The sequence below is a fragment of the Odocoileus virginianus genome, chromosome 10 (genome assembly GCF_023699985.2).
Source record: "Odocoileus virginianus isolate 20LAN1187 ecotype Illinois chromosome 10, Ovbor_1.2, whole genome shotgun sequence".
In the NCBI taxonomy this organism is placed as follows: domain Eukaryota; kingdom Metazoa; phylum Chordata; class Mammalia; order Artiodactyla; family Cervidae; genus Odocoileus; species Odocoileus virginianus.
In genome coordinates, this window is record NC_069683.1 from 908,126 (window position 1) to 926,298 (window position 18,173).

The 18,173-nt window shown below is 57.7% G+C and overlaps 1 protein-coding gene across 3 annotated transcripts in view; it reads right to left on the bottom strand.

The window, feature by feature from the left end:
* Positions 1-1,403: 1,403 nt before the first annotated feature.
* Positions 1,404-18,173, bottom strand: part of NCAPD3 (non-SMC condensin II complex subunit D3) — a 57,076-nt gene continuing 40,306 nt past the window's right edge. For 2 of the 3 annotated variants that reach the window (XM_020907985.2, XM_020907984.2), the window contains exons 23-34: positions 17,429-17,667; positions 17,248-17,327; positions 10,865-11,002; positions 10,584-10,717; positions 10,067-10,266; positions 8,543-8,653; positions 4,889-5,011; positions 4,327-4,457; positions 4,086-4,207; positions 3,209-3,307; positions 1,925-2,093; positions 1,404-1,849 (exon numbers count right to left, since the gene is read on the bottom strand). In XM_020907985.2, the coding sequence (XP_020763644.2) occupies positions 1,744-1,849; positions 1,925-2,093; positions 3,209-3,307; positions 4,086-4,207; positions 4,327-4,457; positions 4,889-5,011; positions 8,543-8,653; positions 10,067-10,266; positions 10,584-10,717; positions 10,865-11,002; positions 17,248-17,327; positions 17,429-17,667 (1,652 nt within the window). In that variant the 3' untranslated portion in view covers positions 1,404-1,743. Of the gene's footprint in view, positions 1,850-1,924; positions 2,094-3,208; positions 3,308-4,085; positions 4,208-4,326; positions 4,458-4,888; positions 5,075-8,542; positions 8,654-10,066; positions 10,267-10,583; positions 10,718-10,864; positions 11,003-17,247; positions 17,328-17,428; positions 17,668-18,173 lie in introns of those variants that run through there. The other variant, XM_070472889.1, reaches the window with a different exon arrangement.

Genomic DNA, 18,173 nt, shown 5'->3' on the forward strand with positions numbered 1-18,173 from the left:
TGCGGGGCTGTGAGGCTGCCCCCAACGGTGTCAGGAGGGGGGTTGGGCAGTGGCCCAGTTGACAGTGGGCAAAGTGTGAGCCCAAGTCCAAGGCAGTTTCCTGACGCTGATGAAGTTCTCGTCACCTGACATGCTGCCTGCTTTGAGGGGCATCAGGAACACCTTGCAAAGGCCCTTGTTCCTTGCAAGCAGGCGCTCCCGGCCTCAGACACGCCACTGCATTCATGCCTGACATGAAGCCCTCTGGACCAGGGGCTTCACAGAAGCATGCTCCCACGCCTCTGTGTCACCGGCTACTACAGGGAAGGACACAGTCATCATTACGTTCAGTGTCGTCATCTTTTATGCTTTGGTTTTTAATTCAACACTCGAGACGACGCTGACCTTTCTTTCCTGAGCGTGTGGGCACTCTGCCACGAGAACTGGCAGCAGCGGAGGACCGCCCCTCATGGTGCCGGAGGAGCGTCTTCTCCGAGTTTGTAACTCGAAAGTGCAGACCTGAGACAATCCTTCCTCCTCGGCTCCGCTCAGTGGGGATGGAGGTGCCCTCTGTCTTGGGGGTACCTCCGTGATGAGGTGGCCGTCGTGGACCCTAAAGCCTCCGCCCCATGCCCCGGCTCTGACAGAGAGGGCAGTGACATGGGTCAGGGAGGTTGCTGCAGACAGAAAAGCAGCTTTGAGAGACTTGAAGACGTAGACGTGGCTGGAGCCTGGAGGCCGGCACACCTGCTGCTGCGGCCCTGGCTACACTTGAGCCAGGCGCCGCAGACTTGCGCTTACACACCTGCGCTCGGTCTTTGTTAAACCTCATCTATGCAAGCTTTCCAAAAAAAGAGTGAGCAAGGCCTCTTCACTTGCCTCCTTCTTGCGTTGTGTCGGGCGTGCCCTGGGTCTGGAGTGCTGGACGGGGGCGAGGGTGTTCCTCGGGGGCTGCCCTCTGACCCTGCTGTGCACACCTATCTGCTCACACGGGAAGCCGGGTCAGCACAGCACCCACACTTTCATCCTACCAGCACTTGGCGTGCAGCACAGACAAAAACCCTGCGCTGTTGCTTCTGCAGATCTGGGATGTAATCTGAGCCAACCCCGTTTCTCTCTGTTCATTCTTGGACAGAGCACATGCCCACCAGTGTTTTAAGTGGGCCCAGAACCTAAGGCCCCTCCACCGCAGGGACAGCCCTCAGGGGACAGGATGCAAAGCTCCTGTTGCTCTGGGTAAGAAACAGAGATTTTCTCTAAGCAGGATATCTGCTGTGAGGAGGCGGACGACCTGAAACTTAAAGAAAGCTTGGGTCCGTTTTCCCTAACAGGAGAGATTTGGTTTTATTCTCCTCCAACACTGTCAGTTAAATGAGTACTGATAAAAACCCTGTGCTAAAAACACTAGGAGGCTGGACTCATGCTTAACCTTTGTGCATCGGAAGAAGCTTTAAAAAGTTTGCAATTTAATAACAATAGAAAAAAATATTACAGTCAGGATAACAGATATAGGAAGCAAAGTCCTTACTATAAGGAACTGGAAAACAGCTAACAGAAGCAGGACTTCTAAGAGACAACATTCTGGATTGGGACCAGAACAGAGCTTATGAGAATGAGCGGGATGTTTTCAGATATTTAAGTCTGTATTAAATACCTAAGGTATTTCCCTTGTGTGTCACAGTTCTTAACCAGGTATTGACCGGCCACAGAGGTGAACATGCGGGTGGCCCTGGGGCTCCAGGTGAGAACTCCCAGGAGGGGTGGTCACTTGGCCCTCTTCTTGGAGCCCTGGCGGCGTGGCCTCCTGGCGGCGGTGCAGTCCTCGCTTCTGGAGGGAGACGTCACGTTCCACTGGGAAGTTTGCGGGGGCCTGTGGGGAGTGCGCATGTCACGCGGGGCCCCCACCCTCAGATGGGACAGCTCTGGGCAGGGACTGGGGACTTACGGCATGTCGGGCAGTGACAGACACAGAACGTTGTCCCCCTGGCCGGCGGCTCTCGAGCCCCGCCGGCTTCCTGGGGTGCGCCTCCTGTTCCTGCTCTGGAGGGGAAGCGACTGGCCCGGTGACACGATGTAGCTGATTTCCGAGCCAAAAGTGACATTTGGAATGGTCTCTGGAGGGAGGGAATGTTTAGTGTAAGGTTAGCAAAGGCCTTCGGAGGAGAAGCTGAGCAAGGGCAGGCGCATGTTCAGCTGCGGGTCCGCCAGGCGCACAGCGGGGCCAGGGCCTGCCTCCCTCCCCGGGTTCCCTGCCCTGATCGCCTTCTGAGCGCCGCTGCTCACAGCTCCTCCCCGGCCCCCCCTGAGGCCCCACCACACTCAGAGCCCCCCAGGCCCCCTGCTCCTGCTGCTCCTCCTGGGTCCCCTGAAGATGCCGCCCTGCTGGCTGCCCCCTGCCACCCACCCTCCCACCTGGGCCAACTCTGGCTTTGCATCCCAGCCCGAGCTGAACTGAGAACCTCCATCTCTAGAGGGGAGACAGGCACCGCCCTCAGGGGCATTGCCAGGTTTAAAGGAGATCACTGGGGTTAACTCGGCACTTGGTGCTCCGACAGGACAACGTGAGTGCTGAGGACATGGAGCCCCTGCTGTCGTACGCTGGCTGGGCTCCCTCCCCACCAGGGCCGTCTGTGTCCAGAGCCCTGTGCGCCCCTCGGCCTGGACCAAGCCTGAGAGCAGGTGCCAGTGCCCCGGGACGCCCCGCCCCGTCCCCATTAACTGTGCTCTCACCACACCCGCCACACGCCAGGCTCCACGCGCTCCCTGTGCTGCGACCACTGGGGTCCAGGGAGACTTTCCTGGCCGGGGTCAGGTCTGCTGGTGCGTCTGCGGCACCACAGGCCTGGGAGCCCCTCCCGCCCCTCACCGCTGCTGAGCGGACCCTGGACGGGGCTTGGAACCCCCCCTCCCCCGGCACAGCCCAGCCTGGCCAGGTGGCAGTGCTTCTGCAGCCTACTCATCACCGAAGAGGGAACTGCTACCCCACTGCCCGCTGTTCAGTTAAATCTAGCTCTGAAAATCCCTCACATCCACTGGCAGCACCCGGCAGAGGCCACGGTCAGCTGTGCGCTGTCAGCAGTGGGCGGTCAGCAGCACTGTCACAGTCACTCTGGGGCTTTCAGCGTGACCACATGCCCCACAATGTGCATGAGGGCACTGTGCTGGAACCCTGCCCACGCAGTACCCGCCGCAGAGTCAGGAGACTTGCTCGTGCCTGCAGACTACTTACGCTCAGGGGTGCTGATCCCTCGCTTTGTTTCGAGGTCAACAGCTCCACTGGACTCCAGGTCAGCTCTACTGGACTCCAGCTCCAAGACCCGCACGGGTGCTGGGATGAAAGGGGATGGCATTACCGCTCCAAAACCCAAACAGGCCCAGAGACAAAACATGCCAATGAGAAAAAACATTTGCAAGATACACAGTACACGAAACATCCCAAATAAAGTTTTAATAAAGAGGTAATTCACGAAGATACACACAAATGATAAGCATGAGAAACCATGGCCTTTCTCACTAGGATTCAAACAAATGAAATTAAAGTTTTTGGCCTACAGCTCAGCAGAGAAAATGGGATACTATGAACCTGGTTCTCTGCAGGATGTGGGCTCTCATGGGCCAAGGTGGGAATCCACGTGAAGGGAACAAGAAACAACGATCTGACACCATCAGAAGCTTAAAAAATACTCATGGGAATTAATCTTGAAGATCATACACATACAAGACTACATTCCAATGTTTACTGTGACGTGATTGGTTTTCAAAAGTTGAAAAACACCTACATTTTCAGGGACAGGCAGGTGAGCCCTGCTCCAGGGCCAGCAAGGCCCGGGTGAGGACAAGGAGCGGCCCCTGGCCCCTCCCCGCCGAGCGCGGAGACCACGGGACGGCCGTTCATGCCTCCCGCAACCACGCAGGGTGCTGCGGTCATGTCTGCCTCACCCCGTCCTCCAAACCGTCCACTGTGAGGAGAGGTGCTGGACACCCTCCAACTCCGGACCCGTCCCTGTGGCTCATTTAGACGACAGAGAGAAGCACCCTGACGGGGACAGGGGAGGGCCCAGGTCTCCTGAGCTCTGGAGCCGCCGGTGGACACACGCCGGGCTCACCTGGGCTCTCAGGACGACTGTCCGAGGGCGGCAGCCCTGCTGTCCGGCTACTGTGCCAGCGGCGCGACTCGACGACCTTCTTGACTGAACTCAGGATGTCCATGGTGCTCGCCGACATGGGCCTGTTGGCGCAAAGACACCGTGAAGCATGGAGGCGGCACCCTCGTGCTCTCAGGAGCCCAGGCCCCGCCCACGTGTGCTGGGGGCCACCCCTGCAGTGAGCTGAGCCAGCGCCGCACACCTGTCCTTGGGCACCAGAGACAGGGGTGCAGCTGCGTGGGCAGCGTGGGGTGTGGATGGCTGGTCTGCGGCAGTGGCCGCGGTGTCTTTTTCTCGGCCAGCAGGAGCAGGAATTGTTTCCAAGCTCAGAACCTGTCACGGAAGAGAAATAAAGAGCACATCTCCCAGCACTTAGCTTAAAGCGGATCTTGCATGCTCTATGCAGGCCCAGGGGAACTCACTTCACAACCACGTCAGGCCCGGGCTCCCAGAACTGCCTGGCACAGGGCCCACGGGGCTGTCCAGGCCTCCAGGGGAGCAGCCGCCTAAGCACGGGCCTAGGGGGCCGTGCTCTCTGCCACCAAAGGAGCCCCATCAGGGTCGGCGCTGCCTGGAAACAGGCCCGCCTCCCTCCCCCACTGGGACGCGGTGACTTTCCAGCGGGGCAGGGGCAACAGGGAGGCCCTCGCTGGCAGTGCCCCCGAGTGGGAGGCCACCAAGGTGGGTGTGGGGGGCACCGGGCAGACGGGGGCAGGGCTGCCTTCCCGCCGGCCTGCTCTGGGCCCCCGGGCCGCCTGCCTCACCGGCTCCTGCTGCTCAGCCAGCTGCTCCTGGTAGCGCCTCATGTCGTACTCGAGTTCTGCGGCCAGCTGCTTGTCAGCTGTGAAGAAGTCCTTGACTTCATCTCCGTAATCCTGCATCACCTCCTAGAATGGACCGTGGCATCCCCGAGCACCCCCTGAGCCGCTGCACAGGCTCTCCCCCACAACCTGATCACAATGGGAACACAGCAGGACGCGTGCTCAGAGCAGATGGTTTACACTCCATTGACCAACCAGCGAACCTAACGCCACTTTCCCAGGAAGTGCTAACTGCACCTGTGCCGACCACAGGGGCCTGATCTCCTAGAAGCTTCCCGAACACTTGCTAGGCACTGTGGATCCCTAGAACCTTGGCCGGAAGCAGCCCCCAGCAGGGCTCAGAACTGTCTGCGGCTGCAGGGCTGTGGGACCTGTCTCGGGAATCTCAGCGGGAGGCTGGCAGGCGGGCAGTGCACGGCATCCTGGCTAGACAGGGCATAGGGAGCCGTCCACAGCAGCTTTCTCAGGACACAGCTGAGGCTTGGGGCCACCTCTGCGTCTCCTCACGACCTGACAGAGGCTGGGAGCACACCAGGGCTGAGGTCAGAGGTGAGGACCCGGCCTCAGTGCCATGAGGAAGAAGCCACTTTTCCTAACTGCTGGAGGCAGGGAAGATCTACCTGGCCCCACTAGAGAGGAGCCTCCCTAGGCCTCGGGCAACCAGCGGGCTCCCAGGCGCAGGCAAGAACCACGGGGGCTGCTCAGATAGGGTCCACACAAAGCCAGGCGTACGGCCCTGCTCGAGCGTGCTCAGACACAGGGTCTCCCTGTCCGCATGTGTTTCAGGGGGCTACCCAAGATTTTATTCCTTTCTGAGGTTCACGGGGGCAAGGACAGTGTGAGTGACCTGAAGTCCTCATTCTCTCCACAGTCAGCCTAGCTTTCCCACCTTCACTTCTGTAGGATGAAGATGTATTTGAAAACCATATTTGATGTAATTCTGCCACAGCCATTCTTGGAAAATAAGGAATCTGAGCATTTTTTGAAAAAGAAAATAACAGCATAAACAGAAAGGGGGAAATGCTGTGTTTCTCTGACTGGAAGACTCTATAGGAAGGTCTGAGACCTCATTTCTGTGCACTCTTGGTCTGCACATGCCCCCTGGGGAGCCCAGGGCCAGGAGGCAGAAAGGCTGCTGCTCTGAGCCGCAACCCCCAACTGGAACCCAGGCACAGAGCCGGGGGTGAGCTCCTGACGTCAGCAATGAGCATATCCATTTCACCCCACACAGAGTGAACCAACAGGAGCCCTGTGTGTGGCCGCGGCTGAGAAACTTCAAACCCAAACAGAACAGTCAGTAAGGACACAGACCCAGCTCCCCAGGAAAGGCAGAGACAGCTTCTGGGGGACCTGTGGCACCTCTGTCTTCTTTCCCAGCAGAGGCCAGCCTGGGGCCCTGCTCCGAGCCAGGCTGGCCCCACGGTCAGGACTGTGGGTCCTGACTGACCAGTGGGGGCTGTGAGGTTCTGACTGACCAGTGGGGGCCGTGGGTCCTGACTGACCAGTGGGGGCCGTGGGTCCTGACTGACCAGTGGGGGCCGTGGGGTCCTGACTGACCAGTGGGGGCCGTGGGGTCCTGACTGACCAGTGGGGGCCGTGGGGTCCTGACTGACCAGTGGGGGCCGTGGGTCCTGACTGACCAGTGGGGGCCAGTGGGTCCTGACTGACCAGTGGGGGCCGGGGGGTCCTGACTGACCAGTGGGGGCCGGGGGGTCCTGACTGACCAGTGGGGGCTGTGAGGTTCTGAGTGATCAGTGGGGGCTGTGAGGTTCTGAGTGATCAGTGGGGGCCGTGGGTCCTGACTGACCAGTGGGGGCCGTGGGTCCTGACTGACCAGTGGGGGCCAGTGGGTCCTGACTGACCAGTGGGGGCCAGTGGGTCCTGACTGACCAGTGGGGGCCGGGGGGTCCTGACTGACCAGTGGGGGCCGGGGGTCCTGACTGACCAGTGGGGGCCGGGGGTCCTGACTGACCAGTGGGGGCTGGGGGTCCTGACTGACCAGTGGGGGCTGTGAGGTTCTGAGTGATCAGTGGGGGCTGTGGGTCCTGACTGACCAGTGGGGGCTGTGAGGTTCTGACTGACCAGTGGGCGCTGTGAGGTTCTGACTGACCAGTGGGGGCTGTGGGTCCTGACTGACCAGTGGGCACTGTGAGGTTCTGACTGACCAGTGGGCACTGTGAGGTCCTGACTGACCAGTGGGGGCTGTGGGTCCTGACTGACCAGTGGGGGCTGTGAGGTCCTGACTGACCAGTGGGGGCTGTGAGGTTCTGACTGACCAGTGGGGGCTGTGGGTCCTGACTGACCAGTGGGGGCTGTGAGGTCCTGACTGACCAGTGGGCACTGTGAGGTTCTGACTGACCAGTGAGGGCTGTGGGTCCTGACTGACCAGTGGGGGCTGTGAGGTTCTGACTGACCAGTGGGGGCTGTGGGTCCTGACTGACCAGTGGGGGCTGTGGGTCCTGACTGACCAGTGGGGCTGTGAGGTTCTGATGACAGTGGGGCTCCTGACCAGGGGGGGCTGTGGGTCCTGACTGACCAGTGGGGGCTGTGAGGTTCTGATGACCAGTGGGGGCGGGGGGTCCTGACTGACCAGTGGGGGCTGTGGGGTCCTGACTGACCAGTGGGGCTGTGGGTTCTGACGACCAGTGGGGGCTGTGGGTCCTGACTGACCAGTGGGGGCCGGGGGTCCTGACTGACCAGTGGGGGCCGTGGGGTCCTGACTGACCAGTGGGGACTGTGGGTCCTGACTGACCAGTGGGGGCCGGGGGGTCCTGACTGACCAGTGGGGGCTGTGGGTCCTGACTGACCAGTGGGGACTGTGGGTCCTGACTGACCAGTGGGGGCTGTGAGGTTCTGACTGACCAGTGGGGGCTGTGGGTCCTGACTGACCAGTGGGGACTGTGGGTCCTGACTGACCAGTGGGGCCTGTGAGGTTCTGACGGACCAGTGGGGGCCGTGGGGTCCTGACTGACCAGTGGGGGCCAGTGGGTCCTGACTGACCAGTGGGGGCTGTGGGTCCTGACTGACCAGTGGGGGCTGTGAGGTTCTGACTGACCAGTGGGGGCTGTGGGTCCTGACTGACCAGTGGGGGCTGTGGGTCCTGACTGACCAGTGGGGGCTGTGGGGTCCTGACTGACCAGTGGGGGCTGTGGGGTTCTGACTGACCAGTGGGGGCTGTGGGTCCTGACTGACCAGTGGGGACTGTGGGTCCTGACTGACCAGTGGGGCCTGTGAGGTTCTGACGGACCAGTGGGGGCCGTGGGGTCCTGACTGACCAGTGGGGGCCGGGGGGTCCTGACTGACCAGTGGGGGCCGGGGGGTCCTGACTGACCAGTGGGGGCCGGGGGGTCCTGACTGACCAGTGGGGGCTGTGGGTCCTGACTGACCAGTGGGGACTGTGGGTCCTGACTGACCAGTGGGGCCTGTGAGGTTCTGACGGACCAGTGGGGGCCGTGGGGTCCTGACTGACCAGTGGGGGCCGGGGGGTCCTGACTGACCAGTGGGGGCCGGGGGGTCCTGACTGACCAGTGGGGGCCGGGGGGTTCTGACTGACCAGCGGGGACTAAGGGGCCACCACACAGCCCGAGGCCGCCTTACCCTGAGGTACAGCATGAGTTCTCGCAGAGCTGGGATCTTGTTCTTTTCTAGGGCAGACTTCAGGGAGGTGATAATTGGAATAATCATTTCTATTAAATTCCTCTTTTGAACCTGTGGTAACAAAAGAAGGCTGTTTTAGATGCATGAAGTCCTGAAAGACAAAGGTGTTCCCTTGACGTAGTTCTTCTTGCTTGGCCAATCTTGAACATGATGTCAAGTTTACTGTTTATTTTTGATGTCATTCTGAGGACTGGAGAGGAAGTTACCTCGGCTGGGGAGACTAAGAAACCATCACTGCAAAATGGTGTAAAGCAGGAGGCAGACACATACTAGTCTTATTACTAAACAAGAAAAAGGAACTAGAAGTATAGCAGAGCCTTGGACAGCCCCGTCTGTAAGTGCACAGATCCTCATCTGTGGGAAGGAGGGAGCTGGCACCCCCACCCCCAGCTGCTCAAGGGCCCACTGAATGAAGGGCTGAAAACACACGCCAGCCCTTCCCACGAGCCCGGCTCCACCCCGGGCTCCTCCACAGGGCGAGGGGGTGCTCAGCCCTGCTGCCCGGGCACACCCATGTCCCTGCCAGTGGGGTGGCACAGGAGGGCCGGGCCTGGACAGCGTGTGCATTTCTCTGAAGCTCTGCACACAGGAGATCTGCCGGGCAGTTACACAGTGCCTTCACCAAGAATGAGCACCAACCACAAACGTCTGCAGTACATCTCTGAGAATTAAAAATAACTCACTATACTAGCCCATGCATGCCAGACTATCATTGAGAATCTGAAAATTATTCTTTTCTCATTTAAAGTCACTAGTATATGTTCTTTACTTGTAATCTACTCATTTGTAAAGACTTACCAGAGTTCATGAAACAGGAGGGCCAAGACTAAAGAAATAACTTAATAAAGATAAGTCTGAGCAGTGGCTAAGTTAGGGAGAGCCTTAAAAAGTGGCTTAAACGCATTCACTCCACAAATACCACCCAACACCTTCTCTGCACTAGACACCAGGCTAACGTCCCGGGCAACAGAAACGGGGCCAAGAACTCACGCCTTCAAGCTACTTCCAGACCAGGCTGTGTGTCACGGCGTGAGGCTGGCAAGGTGTGGGGGCTGTGGGGGGCCTGGGAGTGAAGGGGCAGGGCGGGGTGTGTGTCTGGGGGACTCTGGCTGGGCGGGCGGCACAGGGCAGGCTGCCTGGGTCGGGACGGGGGTTGGGGGGGAAGGCCCTGCAGGCGGAGGCACGGCCCCTCAGAGACCAGAGTCAGCAGCCTGCATGGGGGAGGGTGCGGGCACACAGGGGCATTGAGTTTACCCAGAAGCTGACAGGAAGCCTCCAACCCACTTACTAAAGACATTGTCAGGGGGTTTAACTTCCACACATATGACACCAGGACCAGGCACACGCGAGCCGCGGAGCCATAGGCACAGGCAGAGGCGGCCCGAGCAGAGTGGGTGTTCAGAGGAGGCTGGAGGGGCCTCGGGACACCCCAGGCGTGTGCCCCTCTGGGAGCAGCACACTCACCTGCGAGAGGAGCTTCTTCTGCGACTCCTGCAGGGCTGCTCTGGCCTGGGCCAGCTCCTCCTCCTCCCCCAGCTGCTCCTTGTCTGCTCTGGCTCTGAGCGCCTGCAGCCTGATCTCCTTCGAGCTGAGCACTTCAAACGTGTCCGAGAGCAGCTCGCTGGCTTCCATGTCTAGGGGCAGGTCGCCATCAGCGAAGCAGGCTGGAGGAAGCAGAGGCAGACCCTGAGGACTGCTGCTCACAGTCGGGGGTGGTGGTGCTGGGCATATATGGAGGCAGTGGCCCGCCAGCCCGAGGGCAGGGCCGACTGCGAGCAAGTCGGGGTCAGGATGTCGTGGTCGGGACGTCAGGGCCGAAGGCGGAGGGCGTCGGGGTCAGGACGTCAGAGTCGGGACATCAGGCTGATGGCCAAGGACACCGGGGTCAGGGCATTGGGGCCCCTGGGCTGCAGGGCAGCTGGGCCCCCGGCCACGCAGCAGTTCCCTCCACACGCTTTATCCCCCCTCTGGCCAGTCCTACCCAGGACGTTTTCGAAGATTCTGGAAGTGATGTTGAACCGCTGCTCGTCTGTGAAGTGTTCTAGGAGAAACTTGTATATCCGCATCCTTCTCTCCCTGTTCTTACCCCCCTTCAGGGAGAAGAGCCGCTTCTCTCTGGGGTGGAGCAGGACCGTCTCAGCACAGCCCCTCGAGAGGCTGAAGGGCCTCTCTCCCCAGGGCTGCCGGCTGGCGTGCCTGGCGGGGAGGCTGCCCACATCCACCCCCCCGGGCCCTCCGTGCCACCCCCGCCTTGGCACTGACCTTTCCGACTGGGGGAACCTATTGAAACTTTCGTGCTTCTCATAGCTGGTGAAATGGAAGATGCACTCAATGAAGTGCTGGTAGAATATGGTCGGGTTCCTCTTCAGAAGCAGATGCACCAGGCAGACCTCCCCAGTGCTGCAGAGAAGGGACGGGGCCGGGTGATGCCGCTGACGCCTCGCAGGGCCCAAGGAGCCTTCCCGCAGAGGCCAGGACGGGGCGGGCACGCGGCTCTCCAGCACACGCGGCTCCAGGCCAGGCCTGCCCTGTGAACCCAGGCTCCCCAGCTGTGCTTGCAAGCTCACAGCCCACCATCACTCAGCCACACCTCATGTGCAGGAGCTCCCCAAGCCGCCCCTTCAGGTGGACCCACCAGACCCCCCTTTCCTCACATCTTGAGCTGAATGCAATCTCCAGCTGCCAGGAGCCCACCCCCCGGGGGGAGGACTGGGGACAAGGACAGTCTGAACGCGCTGCTCTTGGCCGTGGGATGCACAAGGCCCCCGAGAGCCCTCCCTGCAGCTCTCTTCCAGGCTCAGGACGCGGTCAGTCTGCTCAGAGCTCACACCACAGCCAGTCAGAGGCGGCCACTCAGAGACCTCAACAGGGCAGTGACCTGCTGCCAACAGTGACCTCGGACTGTTCACCGGATGCACCCTGGACCACACAGCCACTAAAGCGCCATCTGCTCAGGGGAAGTCCCGGGGAGGAGGCCTGCTGCCCTGAGTGCCCTGAGTCCAGTCCACACAGACCCGCCCGGCAAAGCCAGCTGGCGGCAAGGACACAGCATCAGAGGGCATTCCTGACAAGGCCACTCTGCTGCCCCAGCAGTGACACAGGAGAGAGAGCCACTGAATAAACAGACACTCCCAAGGAGCACCCTGACTGGCCCTTGAGGGAACTGATGACGGTTAACCCTTCATGAGCTAACTTTATACATTTCCACAGCTGCCCGAATTTTATCTCCAGACTTGAAGTCATTCCTACGAAAATGGACCACCGGAGTCCAGCGACGCTTCTGCAAGAAGGCAGGTGCTTTAGGGCACAACTCCATGTCAAACAGTTTGGCAATTTCTCAAAACGCTAAACAAAGAGTTGCCGTCTGATTCAGCAATCCCACAGCTATGTGTAATACCACGAGAAAAGAAAACATATGTCCACACAAAAACCTGCAGAGAGATGTCCACAGCAGCATTATTTAAGATAGCCAACAAGTGGAAATAATCCAAATCTCCATCAACTGATGAATGAGTAAACAAAACTGGGCTTCCCTGGTGGCTCAGGCAGTAAAGAATCTGCCTACAATGCAGGAGACTTGAGTTGGATCCCTGGGTCGGGAAGATCCCCTGGAGGAGGGCATGGCAACCCACTCCAGTGTTCTTGCCTGGAGAATCCCATGGACAGAGGAGCCTGGTGGGCTACAGTCCACGGGGTCACACAGAGCGGAACATGACTGAGTGACTAAGACTTTCAGACTTTCAATGTCAGATGCTGGTCCATTCACTTTAGGTCAAAAATAGGTACAAGTTGGGGTGGACGCGCAAGGACCATCCCGTGGTGAATCACCGGCTTAACCAACTGAACAAGTCAACTCCACAAGAATGTAAACGACACGCAGGATCTGGACACAGGCTGAGGGAGGCTGCAGAGCAGGGAGGACACCCAGCCACAAGGACAGGGCCCCACAGGGAGAGACTCAGCCTTGAATGCATGAGGACACACAGATCCTACCAGCTTGACCAACTTGCCAAGAGGGACAGTTTGATATCTGTCAGCTGAATCCAGCCTCCTCCATGGAGCCTCCTGGGGCCAGCCCCTTCTCCTGTCCTCCTCACCCCCAGGACCCTGAACTGGTCAGGGTCACTGCAGACTTCACTGAACCAAGTCAAGGACACTGCAGACTTCACACAGCAGAACCATCTTACGTGAAAAACAGAGGGAAGGGCAGTAATCCCGAGGAACACTAAGAATCCAAATCTCGGTTTCATCAGCCCGACAGATTCAAGGGGCAAGAAGCGGGGCCACTTCCTTTTTAGATTGAGCAGAAAATGCACATGTTCCTCTTCTTTCAGATGTCTTCCTATACACATGGTACTCTGAAGCTGGTATCCACTCCGTGGAGGCTGTGTGGATGACTCAGAGTCCCGACTCAGACACTCTCAGGCTGGGACAGGGGTGGACCCCCGCCTCGCACTGACCTCGGCCATGAGCGGATGGGGATGGACCCCCGCCCCGCGCTGACTGCAGCTGTGAGCAGGATGGACCCCCGCCCCGTGCTGACCATGGCCGTGAGCAGAATGGACCCCCGCCCTGCGCTGACTGAGGCCGTGACCGGATGGGGATGGACCCCCGCCCCGTGCTGACCGCGGCCATGAGAGGGATGGACCCCCGCCCTGCGCTAACCACGGCAGTGAGCTGACGGGATGGACCCCCGCCCCGCGCTGACCACGACTGTGACCTGGAAGGACCCCGCCCTGCGCTAACCACGGCAATGAGCCGACGGGATGGACCCCCGCCCCGCGCTGACCACGACTGTGACCTGGATGGACCCCGCCCCGCGCTGACCACGACTGTGACCTGGATGGACCCCGCCCCGCGCTGACCGCTGTGTGCGGGACCCATGGCCCTGCCTCTCCAGCCCTCCCTGCTGTCACCTGCGCTCACACCCCAGGTCTGCTCGGTCGCCTGCATCTTGTCATGTGCGCTGTGGTCCTGCTCCCACAACATGCTGACCGCTCCCCATTCCGTCCCTCCTCTTCTCAGCCCCCCAAGGACGCAAGGAATGAGGCCCACCCTCTGCCTCCATAATTTTCACTCACTGACTCATCAAACGTCCCCTGAGACTCTCCTCGGCTTCAGGCCGTTTCAGACAGGAAAGCTGCCAGTAAACAAGACCACCCCTGACTCCAGGATCCCTGCGTACCACCAGGTGGGCAGATGTTATCAAAACCACACAGAATGTGTTGACAAAAGTGACCTGAAGCAAAAGGTGACTGGGAGGGCGTGGGGGAAAGGGAGGGGGCCAGCTGCTGGGGAGAACCCACGTCCTCCCTAGGGTCACCAGGTTCAGCCTTTCCTCCGACACTCCTGAACACATCTGTTTCACCCTCACCTGCTTGCTAAGTGCTTCCTGGTTTTCTCTATTCCAAGCCCCAACATCACTGCTAGGGCATGCATTCTAGTTTGTGTTTCCCAAATTCCTGCGCTGGAAACCGGGCCCCCAAGAGGGTGCTATTAGGAGAACATTTGGGAGAAGACTGGACCATGAAGGCCAGGCTCTCACGAACAGGGTGAGTATCTTAGAAACAAAGTCCTGGAGTCCTTCCCTCCCTCCCACCTTGTGAGGACATGGGGCCGTGTAGACAGCGTGGGGGTCTGGCTCCCTAGAAACTGCTTTGCTGGTGCCCACCTCAGACTTCCCACCTCCAAGCGGGGGGGGGGGGGGGGGGGGTGGGGGGGGGGGGGGGTGGGCAGTGTCCACTGCTCATCAGCTGTGCAGGCTGTGGGGCTTGTCCCCAGAGCCTGGCCAGCCTGAGACAGTCTCTCAGAGCACCTTCAGTTCCACACAGCCTCCTGTCCTCCCGGCTTCAACTTCAGGGACCCAGACTATGTGTCACAACACTGGAGCCCCCACTGAGGTCAGGCAAACCGCCCACTGTTCCGACAGCTCTCTAACTCCCTCATCCCCTCACCTGTCCCACACGGAGCCCTCTGGATCCTCAGTTACTCACTTTTCTCCCAAATTGAGCCATCTCTGCCTTTCTTTCTTTTCTACGTCAAGGGCCCATCACTGCAGTCCCCCCTAGCCGTGCCTTCCTGCAGAGCTGCAGCATCTGCCCTGCCCCCCGAGACAGCCAACCTGGTGCCTGGCCATCATCCTGACTGCTGTCTGCAGGGCTCACCTAGCGGGCAGACATGGTACATCTCAAATAAGCTTGTAGCCTCCACACTGGGGGTTTATATTTTAGGACCAATCCAAACTGTCATGCAAGGAAACCACCATCTAAAAAGATACATGCACCCAGTGTTCACTGTAGTACTAGGCACAGCAGTCAGGACATGGGAGTAACGTAAATGCCATCAACAGAGGAGCAGGTGAAGATGATGTGGTACGTATATACTACAGAATAATACTCAACCAGAAAGAAGGAAATAATGCCACGTGCAACAACATGGATGGACCTGGAGATGATCACACCCAGTGAGGGAAGCCAGACAGAAAGACAAATATCATGATACCACTTACAGGTGGAGTCTAAAAAATGGTACAAATGAACTGATTTACAAAAAGAAGAGCCACAAATGGAGAAAACAAACTTATGGCTATCAAGGGGGAAAGGAGGGGAGAGATAAATTGGGAGGTTGTGATTGGCACTGGAAAAGACCCTGATGCTGGAAAAGACTGAGGGCAGGAGGAGGAGGGGCCAACAGAGGATAAGATGGCTGGATGGCATCACTGACTCAATGGGCATGAGTTTGAGTAAGCTCCGGGAGTTGGTGATGGACAGGGAGGCCTGGCATGCTGCAGTCCATGGGGTTGCAAAGAGTCGGACATGACTGAGCAACTGGACTGAGCTGAGCTGGGACTGACACACACACGGCTATGTATAAGTGAGGACCTGCTGCATGGCACAGGTGCACACTTCACTCTTTAATGGCCTGTGTGGGAGAAGAGGAGACACATGTGTAAATAACTGATTCACTTTGGTGCACAGCAGAAACACAGCCTTGTCAGTCAACTATACTTCAGTAAAAATCGATTTCAAAAAGTCATGCAATTTTCCTCACACTGGAATCGTCAGGAAATCCACCTAGACCAAAAATTAAATTCACAGGGCTCTGCCACTACAGTCTCTTGTGAAGATATGTCCTAGCAGACACATAGGGAAAAATTAATGTGTATAAAAGAAGCAGACAGGCCTGACCTTTGGCCTAAAAACAGATGAACAGGTTAATTTAAATTAGCTTTTCAAAGCTCTTCAAATTACGCTCCACATTTTGCCGTGGTTCACACCAACTCAGAAGGCAGGGCTGCAATGGGCAAACCTAAGGCGGCGAGAGGACTGTGCGGGGCGCCTGCCTGTCCCCAGTGCCCCCCTGACCTCTGACCATCGAGGCTGTGATGCACACGCACGGGGCCCGTGCCCTGAGCTTCTCTCTGCCCGTGGGCCCCCACAGCACTCGGGGCCGGGGGCTGGCCGGGCGGGGGAGGTGCGAGGGCCCCGCAGCGGCCGCAGAGAGGAAGGATGCGCGGGAGCCTCGGCCTCCAGCTCTGGCTCTGAACACGCTCGTCAGCACCAGCATCCCCAGCGTCTCAGGTTAACGCTCCTCCGTGCAGAAACATGCGCAAAGGAGACTGCACAGAAATGCTTCCATGGAACCCAGAGTAAACCACTGGTGACAACATTTAGAACGAGTAAAAGCCAAAGTGTTCGTTGCTCAGTCCTGTCCGATGCTTTATGACCCCACGGACTATAGCCCACCAGGCTCCTCTATCCATGGGATCCTCCAGGCAAAACTGCTGGAGTAACCATTCACTTCTCCAGGGGATCTTCCTGACCCAGGCATCAAACTGGGTCTCCTGCATTTCAGGTGGGTACTTTACTGTCTGAGCAACCAGGGAAGCCCATTTAGAACCAGAGGGACCCATTATTACAGGCTATTTAGAGTTAATGAATTTGTAAAGACCTCTTTTCAACTGTGGGAGCTCCTGCCATGCATTCAACACTCTTATTTTCCAACTATAGACTTGCCTTAAACAGCATTATTCATGTAACAGAACTGAGGTTAGCAAATTCTGTGAAATTATTTCTCAACCCCTTGAAAACAAATCTTTAAGAAAATTCCAGAAGGACAGGAATGAACAAGTGGCAAGGCAACTCTCTTGCCTTCTAATACTCAGGAAATATCCATTTCTAAGGAGCCCTGTAAACTGTACACTCTTATTCCACACTGAGCAATTCTGTCTTAACTCCTAGAACACCTTCCTTAGTTTCTGCACATAGAGGAAAGTCTGAACTCTTATGTTACTGACCCAGAAGTCGACTGTAAGTCATGCTGCAAGCGCAGCTTCTGCTCCAAGAGCTGACATAGCAGAGGCGCACCCTGCTCTAAATGCCTCTGTTTGGGACAAACAGTGTCAGCAGATGTGCTCGGTGCTGGGATTCTCCGTGGTCACCTGGAACACGGTGCTTCTGTTCTTACATTTACATGAAAACTAAAGCTTTGTTGTACAGTTCAGTATTCTAAAAGTTGACTGATTATCTGGCAACTGCCAAAACCTCACTAAATCCTACATGACGCAAATTTAAAGCAATTTTAAAGAGAACTTTCCAGAAACAAGGCCAATCACTTGGCTGCCTGGTGAAAGGCAAGAGGCTCACCTAGCGACCTCTGGGTTCAGGTCCACGACTGTGATGACGAAACGGAAGAACAGGCAGCCCTTCCATCTCACAAAGTCCTCCTGCAGAGAGAAGGAGGACGCTCACTTAATTCCGCTGCTCAGACCCGCCCCCCCTGCCCCCCCAGAGGGGCCGCGGCCAGCGGGCCAGCCCTGACGCACACCTGCAGGAGGCCCGTGAGCAGGAGCAGCGCCTGCTTCCGGACGAATGGGTTAGGGTCCTTCAGACACGTGCAGATGGTGGGGACGTACTTGTCCACCAGGGCCGTGTAGCGGACGCAGAGGTCACACAGGACGATGACGACGTTGTTGAGGACGTTCCCGTCTATGCCCACCTCCAGCTCCCGCACCAGGACGGGGACGCTCTGCTTTGCAAGATCCTCGTGTTGTAAGCACAGCTTCCCTGTCCCCGAGACAGACCCCAACTCTGCTCTCATTTCCCGCCTCACAGGCTCTCCAGCCAGACCTTGCTAGGGATTTTATTTAGTTACAGCTAAAACATCACATCAACAATCACAAACAAAGAAGCCAAAGGCAGACAGACCCATACTAAATTAAGAAGCTCAAAATACATATACTCCCCACCCGCAGGTTAGATGAGATAGACACGCTGAGATGCTCCTCTACGGCAGTTACAAACGCCTTCGTCTAACATCAAAAATTGAATTTTGGAGTTTTCAACTTACCTGGAAAATGACCAGTAAAACGTAACTGAAGACACTTCTGATTATACAAATAGTCAATATAAGTAAAAAGTTTAATAATGAACCTGCTAGGTAAACACACGATTGTTTCCTTTACTTCACTTCTCGTTCATATTTAGGAGAGGAAAGGATGTAGCTGAGTTTTGTGTCTGCACTTTTTTTTTGGCCTGGAGAATACTTTGCTCTTATTTAGTTCTGAGATTTT